Source organism: Rhinichthys klamathensis, unplaced genomic scaffold, assembly GCF_029890125.1.
Source record: "Rhinichthys klamathensis goyatoka isolate OS25496 unplaced genomic scaffold, OSU_Roscu_1.1 h1tg000040l_1, whole genome shotgun sequence".
NCBI lineage: Eukaryota > Metazoa > Chordata > Actinopteri > Cypriniformes > Leuciscidae > Rhinichthys > Rhinichthys klamathensis.
The window spans coordinates 13,734,170-13,742,862 of NW_026606587.1; the positions used below are offsets into that span (position 1 = coordinate 13,734,170).

Genomic DNA, 8,693 nt, shown 5'->3' on the forward strand with positions numbered 1-8,693 from the left:
GTCATGTGTAATTTTGGTCGCACTTGATTTTACAGTATGTGTTCTTACAGTGTACATACCTAAGAAAGTACTGGGTAATATAAGGGAACTACATTGGTTAAGGTTAGGTTCAGGGTTAGTACCTAGTTATTACCCAGTTATTGCAATCACTATAATTAGTACATAGTATGTACATAAAGTGCTACCATATATATATATATTTTTTTTTTCATTTAAAACCCAGCATATTTAATAAAATGTATTAAAGGAATTAAATATGTAAGCATAAATCACAAAATAATCCAAGAAAATATTTCATTTAATTTATCTCTCTGTTAAAAACATTATATCTCTAAATATGAGGTCTGTGATTATTACAGTAATTTGTCATTCTGAAGTGTCTAGAAAGGGGGTTTCTTTCTCAACACCGTCTGGTATTATCAGAAGAAATAAGTCTGTTCATATGCAGAGATGTTTGCCACATAAACAGGGTTGTAGTTGTATATGAGCGCGCTGCTCTCTTCCGCTGCTTCACTGAAGTGGTGTGTGCTTCTCCTTCCTGAAAACACACAGATGCATGTGTTCATTTAGCACTGCATTTCTTCATCCAAATGTATACAAACAAGGAACATCACAAATAAAACAAGTAAACAAGTGAGAGACTGTAATTACCCTCATTAACAAAGAATTCAGCCAGTAAGGATGAGATGCGCACAGCATTGCTGGAATGAGGAAAGTTGTAGCGCGGGTCCCACTGAAAGCGGTTCACCTCTGGGTGCCACTGAACCCCATAGAAAGGGTGATTCCTGCCTGCAGACACACATCATTCATCCACACTGTTTGTAATGTAAAAAATATGTTGCTGTTGTTTTTACCTTCCATTGTGGAAACAAACTCAAGGCCGTTTTCTGCTATGTTTGTGGACAGCACTGAGAAGAAGCCTTTCAGTTTCTCGTTACCCATGAATGCCTGAGAAAGAGGAAGAGCTCATTGCTCGCTGTTTGTTATTTAGATTAGAATGATTTAAATGAACATATATGGTGTGTTTATAAAGCATGTACCTCTTTAGTCACTCCGTAGTGGTGGAAGTTTGCAGTGAGTGGTTCCTGAGACAACGCTTTACGGAGGTCTGGAGGAACGCTAGCAAACATACGACTGGATGAAGCCTCTGTTAGTGGATATACAAGCACAGCTGATGATCTCAACCACAGCAACTATTACATTTAAATGATATATACTGGTTTTATATATATATATATATATATATATATATATATATATATATATATATATATATATATATATATATATATATATATATATATCCCAGTCAGCAACATAGTGTCGGCCCAGATCCGGCCCACATCTGGTACACATGGAATCCACACATACCAAATGTGGGCCGGATCTGGGCCGACACTATGTTGCTACCTGGGATATATATATAGTATACTGTATGTATATATATATATATATACTGTATATATATGTGTGTGTGTGTGTGTGTGCACATATATATAAACAAACTTTTATGTTAGATGCGATTAATCGATTTAATATATAGCTGTAAGCTTAAATGTATAAATGTAAATTAGACTATATCATTTTTTACATAATATATACATCTTTTATATCTAAATAACAAATTTTTCTTAAATATATAAATTAGGGCTGTCAAACGATTAATCGCGATTAATCGCATCCAAAATAAAAGTTTGTGTTTACATAATATATGTGTGTGTACTGTGTATAATTATTTTTAATACATAAATACCCACACATGCATGTGTATTTAAGAAATATTTGCATGTATATACTGTATATAGAGTGAATGTAGCCTATATATAATGTATATTTTATATAAATATAAACATTTTATATATAAATAACATATTTTTCTTAAATATATACATGTGTGCATTTATATACAAAATAATTATACACAGTACACACACATATATTATGTAAACACAAACTTTTATTTTGGATGCGATTAATCACGATTAATCGTTGCCCAGCACTACTTTATCGTTATTGCTATCGTCCTTGGTAAGAATGGTAGCCTGGTTAAAACCAGACCATTCTCAGTTTTAAATGAGTTATGGTCTGGCAAAGCGTCATAGACAAATCATTTCCAGAGGGGCGTCACCAACGGACGTCACGGATAGACCTAAACCCAATCAGAGCGATGAAGGAGATGACGTATGCAGAGCGGCGGAGAAACATCTCCGAGTGTTGTTCTTTGCTCGGTTTTTAACAAAAAGGAAACGTTCAAATCGCTTAAAACAGACGCGATAGCTGATTCGAACGAGTGATGTTCGACGGCGGCATCCATCTTTGTAATGTAGGCTACAAAATCTGCTTCAAAATCCCAGCGCTGTCGTCATCGTGTAAAGCCCGCCCCAACGTTTCTGATTGGTGCCGCGATTTCGACAGATTGGAAATGGGCTTGAATGAGCTCTTCGCCAGACTAACTTTCAGAGCAAATCTAAATTTGCCGGAAGTTGTCTGGGTTTTCCCAGGCTATAAGAATGGGCCTTAAAGGGGTGGTTCAGGATTTTGGACATCGGACCTCATTTACAAGTTAGCCTTAGTGTTATTTATCAGTGGAGACAGTTTTAAAAAAGATTCATCCAGTCGTTCCAGTTGCATAGTTCGCCGGTGCTAGGCCAGCACGAGTCAACGGTAACACTGCTAGCCTGCCATTAAAAACAGTTTTACCCACTCCACAGTTTCCTCGCATTGCAATAGTTATACTTTGTTCCCTGTATTTATTAGCACAGTCTACAGCAGCGGCGGAGTGATATTAAGTTACCTTAATAGAGAGAGAGAGGTAGTGCAGGTAGTCCCGACTGTAGTGCGCTTCGGTTCTGTGTTTACTTTTCGGCGCAGTGCTACTAACCGGAGCAAAGTAAAATTCCGCCGCTGCTGAGAAACTAGTTCCTGTAAATGTAATGCGATCATTGAGATGCAAGAGTAGTTTGATTTCTAACATTATTCTCTCAACAGACATTTACATCGATAGTCTGGCGTTATAATTTATTTGGGTTTACTGTGGAGTGGGTAAAACTGTTTTTAATGGCAGGCTAGCAGTTACCGTTGACTCGCGCTAGCCTAGCACCGGCGAACTATGCAACTGGAACGACTGGATGAACATTTTTGAAAACTGTCTCCACTGATAAATAACACTAAGGCTAACTTGGAAATGAGGTCCGATGTCCAAAATCCTGTACCACCCCTTTAAGACTACAGTACAGTGTGTATGAGTACCTGAGCTGAAGTTGAGTGGATAAGTGACATTCTCGGCTGTTGTCTTACTCAACAGGTTCTGTCCGGACACCAGCACAGTGAGCAGCTGAAACCCCAGGCATGTTCCCCAGATGGGAAAGTACTCGCCCTCCTCGTGTGCCTGAGAACAGAACAGACATTTTTTTTAAACTATCAGTGGTAATTTCCTTCATTTTAGGTCATAAGATTATGCTAAAGAAACAGGAAAACTACTGAAATAAAGACAGTGGCATTTAACTAATAGTTCAAGAGACACGAGGAGCACATTGATCATCACTTACAGTAAAAACATGACTTTTACTGTAATTCACTGACCTTAAGGGCCAGTCTGAAGTAAATCCCAGCAGTGTGAGCAAACTCAGATGTCTCCAGGTTCACAGCTCCTCCGATGAGAATAAGACTGATTGGCAGACAGATATGTTATGAAAGTTATGCTTTGGTATTTTGCTTCGTTCAGACATGACACGAGGTGTTAATACAGTATTTAGGGCATAAATGTAGGTCTGCACAGATAAACATTCAGAACTAATTATAAACTGGTAGAATTGATGAAATCTAGGTGACTTCAATCATCTATTCTGTGCTGTAATACATCATTTTCTATATGTATCTAATGACCTAAATCTTGAGAATGTAACGATCATGTATGAATACTTCAGGAAACGTCATCATAACAATAAGGAACTCATTATTTTGAGTTTAGTGTGAGAATACTGTAAGAACATACCCATTTATTGACTTGAAGATTTTTTCATGTTCTGCAAAACTCTGGTTTAGCCTGTAACATAAAATGTTAATTTCATTATTAAATCAGCTAATCATTATTTCATTTCATATTCGATAATGCGGGATTCTCTTTTAATTTACAGTTTTTGTTATTTATATATGGCTGAAATGGTTAACAACTTAGTCACACAAGTTTTGTGTATTCATATTTGATATATTATTTCCTGACTAAATAATGAACATAAATGGCATGGGGACACTTGTGAAAAAGAAATGTGCTTAATTGTATTGAATGTACACTTGTACTCTAATTCAAATCTCGAAAGTATATTTATAAAAAAAATAACTGTAATTGCACATAATATAATATTACTTAAATAAAAGGCCACTTTCAACTTAAAAAAAAAAAAAGTTGTACCAATTTTAGATCATTATGTTTTAATAATCTTTTTTCGCGCTTCAAAAAAGTAAACTTATTTTATGTGTTGACGAACATACTAAAAAAGGCCTACTTGATTATTAATTATAAACAACAGTGTTATTCAATATTAAATTTATAGCAATATCCAGCAGTAAACTTTCACCATATTTCAAAATCAACAGATTTATGAAATTACATATTAAGACGTAGGCTACTTATGATACTAAAATGGGTCGAAAAGGCACTCTTAAGTTAAACTAATTGCATTTAAAATGTAAACTATAAAACGAGTGAAATGCAATTAAGTTGCAATTAAACATTACATTCAGCTCGTGTACTTATAGCCTTTTCTTTTATTATTTCGCTAAAAACTCATGCAAAGTATGCAAAAGTGTACTTCTTTTTCACAAGGGAACACTTTGCTGTAATAAACGGAATTCGAATCAATGAATCGGTTTCTGAACTGAATCGAATCAATGCTAACAAGAACTGAACTGAACAGAACTAGACTTACCTAACTGGCACAACTCTGGCTCCCCCGGATTCGATGTACTTCACATATGATGAAGGGATGTAAGTCTTTCCAAATATTTTCATAGCTTCACTGTCAACCTCTTGCGTCAGAATCCCTACAGACGAAGTTTGAAGATGTTAAGAACACATTTAGATTGATAGCAAAACAAGAAATGAAGGGGATGCTATTGAATCATATGTTGACATGTAGTACTATGAATAGAAGAGTTTTACCGATGATCGGTGTGTTGTTCTCAGGCTCGTTTCTCTGCAGGTGTTTTACCGGAGACGCGGCGCATAACACGAGAACACACACGCACACGCACACGCACGGGAGCGCGCTGAAGCCCATTCTCACTCACTCGGACCTGGAGCCAGATCGTTCAGTCGCATAATCGGTGTCATATAGTGTGCGAAGTGAAGGGAAGTCATGAGATGGGCGGGGTTTGTACTTTTAGGAGGAAGGAAAACAAATGAAGGTTTACACCAGTAAATACCGCTCACAAACCAGTTTGTTTGGGAAAACACTTAGTTCGAGAAATAGCCTAGCCTACATCTGCCGCATTCTCCACACACTAGACCAGAAGTTCCTGAAAGTTTTAGGAACTTGTATTTTCCAAAACGTTTCTCACAACAAGTGTTTATCACGACACGAGCTGTAATCAATGCAGTGACATCAGCAGTCTTGAGCTTGCCTTTATCACGTGGACTTCGTGAGTGAACAGGTGCTGGAATTTAAAATATATTAAAATAGAAGTGTTATTTTAAATTGACATATAATTTAACAATATTATTATTTTTTTTGTTGTATTTTTAATCAAATAAATGCAGCCTGAACTTTACGCAAACCAACTTTGCCATTGCCATCTTTAGCTACCGTGGGAAGAATGTCCCGGTTCCACCATTTACAAAACTTATTTACCTACAATGCATATTTAAAGTCAACATGAAATCAAAACGGACCCTTTTTGATTTATTTTAAACCATTTGTCCATGTTGTTCTAAAAAAAAGAAGGTGTCGTCTGCCTTAAATAACTTCAGCCAAACATGTATTCTAGTATAGGCTATGTGTGTGTAGTATGTAACATGATGCAATTTAGTACATTTTACTTTTGTCAACTTTAAATTTTTAAAACCTCCCTGCAGGCTGCAGTCAATCATTTTATCCCTTAAAACTCATATTTGATCACCAAAATTACATATTTAAACGTTTGTTTCTAGAAAAAAAAAATCCTTCATGCCTTAAAATGTTGAATGTAACTACACCCTTGGCTCATTTAGTATACGCAGTTCTATGAATATGCAAATTATCCCCGCCTCCACTCACTCACAGCAGCTCAGAGATCTGCCTTGTCCAAATACCCACACTTGCGGTTTTTGCACTTGACCACTTGCATGATGTATTTCCTCTATTTGGCCCAAGTGTTCAAGTAGGCGTAAAGACCGCAAGTGTGTGTGTTGTAGTAGGCTACTCGATGGGACACACTTAGTCTTGCAAAAAATGTGTGTACAGAGCTTTTAATTATTATATTTTCAATACTTTGCATTTTAAAATAAACCTGTACATGTGTGTTTCAGTAGTCGCTATGTAAATAACAGAAGACCCAAATTTAAAATTGTTGTGCTTCTACTTAAATGATTAAAAACAGTTACACATACCATACTCGTCATCTTTGCACCAATAAAATGTGCAACACTTTATGTTTTTACTACCAAATTATATGTATCTAATTAATTTAAATGACAGTGGAATGTTTTCCTCGACATCTCACGATTTCCCGAACATAATGCATGATGGGATACGCGCTTAGCCTCAAATAACGCTCCGGAGCGGTATTCAAGATAGTGTGGCCGGGTTTAGTGTGCATTAAGGCATTGCACTTTGGCATTTTTAAGACATGGGACGGTCTTGTGCACTTCCTGTTGCATGGACACTCTCTCAAGTGACCAAGACCGCAAGTGTGGGTATTTGGACAAGACAATCCACTGGTTGACGATCACACGTTGATCTGATTGGTTACAAGGTCGTTTGTGACGTCAGAAACACCAGCGATTTCAAACCGTGTTTTTGAGACTGTCTTTGGTTCACTGCAGTTTTAAGCAGAAAATACTCAGCAATGCTGTCGACTTATGAATTTGCACATGGTTTGTCTTAAAGCATATTACAAACACCACATAAACAACATTAAAAGCTGGATTTTCACCACAGGGGGACTTTAATATAGGTCTAATTGTAGTGTATTTTATGCAAACACTACATTTTACCATAGTGTGCCAAATTGCAACAAACAGCACTTAGCAAAACAATAAATACTCCTAATGTCATAGAAATAGTCATGAAGTAATATCAGTTCTAAATCCAAACAGTGGTGACAGCAAACAGGGCCTAAAATTAACACACGCCAAGCGCCAAATGCCTGTAAAAATCGGTGTAGGCGAGTAAGAAACTGTCAATCGGCAGCATGCTAGTAACATTTTTATGTATTCTAACAATGCGATGTTGTGAGAACATGAACAACGCTGAGGACAGTTGACGGGCCAGGGCTGCATCAGTTTAAGCCTTGCCAATTGAAATATTCAAGCATGAAAAGATGCCAAATGAAACTCAATTCATTACTCGCGAATTCATTAACTTACCCAGAAAGCTCCGTCTCTGACTAAATTGAGCTCTCTTTCACGTCTTCTTGCGCTTGAACGGACAAAATCACACAAAATTGTCAAAAAATCCTCTCAGCGTGTATCCTAGTAAACAGTCAGTTACGTCCAGTGTTGGGGGTAACGAGTTACAAAGTAACGGATTACAGTAACGATATTACTTTTTTGGGTAACGAAGTAAAGTAACGCATTACACTAAAAATATCGGTAACTACACTACTTTACTATACTATAGGAACGCGCTTTCCTGCGTTACCCAAGCCGTGTTTGCTTGTGTGTAAAGTTCTGTCTAGTGGTGCGTGCGCACCGTTGCCATAGAGATCGATTTGAGTGACATAGCTGCCGGTGCGAAGGAGAGAGGGAAATGGAGACGGAGACGGAGACAGGGGGTCTCTGCAGCGCGAGTCTCCGCTGACTGCACGCGCACCTCCCCAAACGGACGAGGCGTTTATACTCGACGCGCTCGCCATTGTACTATTCTGTGAAACGACGGGGCGACTCGAGTAATTGTCCTCTTAACCATCAGGAATCAACGCTGAGAAGAAGAAAGTTCCACACGTGATGATGTTTATTTTAGTAGGCTACATCACCACCAATAACACTACAAAAAGAATCGTGTACGTAAAATCCAGTAAACCCTGAGATTATTACTTGTGACATTAGAACAAAATGTGGATATAAAAACATGTATGTAGACTATAGAACTAAATCAACAATCTCTTAAATAGTTTCTAATTTCACTAAACATTTCATTAAGTTTCGTGGACATTTTATAAAACATGGATCTTTCTATTAAAAATGCTTATTATGCTATTGTAGGCTCATTTTGTAAACATAAGCAACTGATTTAGACACGCAAACTGTGTGCCGGTGCGGTCACGGTGAGACGTAGGCTACATGCTCGGGCAGATTCGGCTTCTTGAAGTCGTTCATCCTCGGATTCGGCGCCGCGCGCGCTGTTACAAAAACTCTTCTCAAGTCTTGGAGCACAGCAGGTAACACAAAACAAAATGAACAGGCTTGTTGCAGGGTTCATTGTAGAGGAATGCTTCCCCTGCCGACTATTGAATCGCCAAGAAAAATGCATTTTAAATTAAGATTAAAAATGTAA

At 37.4% G+C, this 8,693-nt stretch overlaps 1 protein-coding gene across 1 annotated transcript; it reads right to left on the bottom strand.

Annotated features, from left to right (window-relative positions):
- Nucleotides 1-277: 277 nt before the first annotated feature.
- LOC130082122 (gamma-glutamyl hydrolase) lies at nucleotides 278-5,326 on the bottom strand. The gene is made up of 9 exons (XM_056246914.1): nucleotides 5,162-5,326; nucleotides 4,929-5,043; nucleotides 3,995-4,045; nucleotides 3,583-3,667; nucleotides 3,250-3,388; nucleotides 1,041-1,147; nucleotides 855-948; nucleotides 652-789; nucleotides 278-538 (listed from the first exon to the last, which is right to left on the bottom strand). The coding sequence occupies exons 1-9, from the start codon at nucleotides 5,277-5,279 to the stop codon at nucleotides 420-422; spliced, it is 966 nt and encodes a 321-aa protein (XP_056102889.1). The 5' UTR covers nucleotides 5,280-5,326; the 3' UTR covers nucleotides 278-419.
- Nucleotides 5,327-8,693: the final 3,367 nt, after the last annotated feature.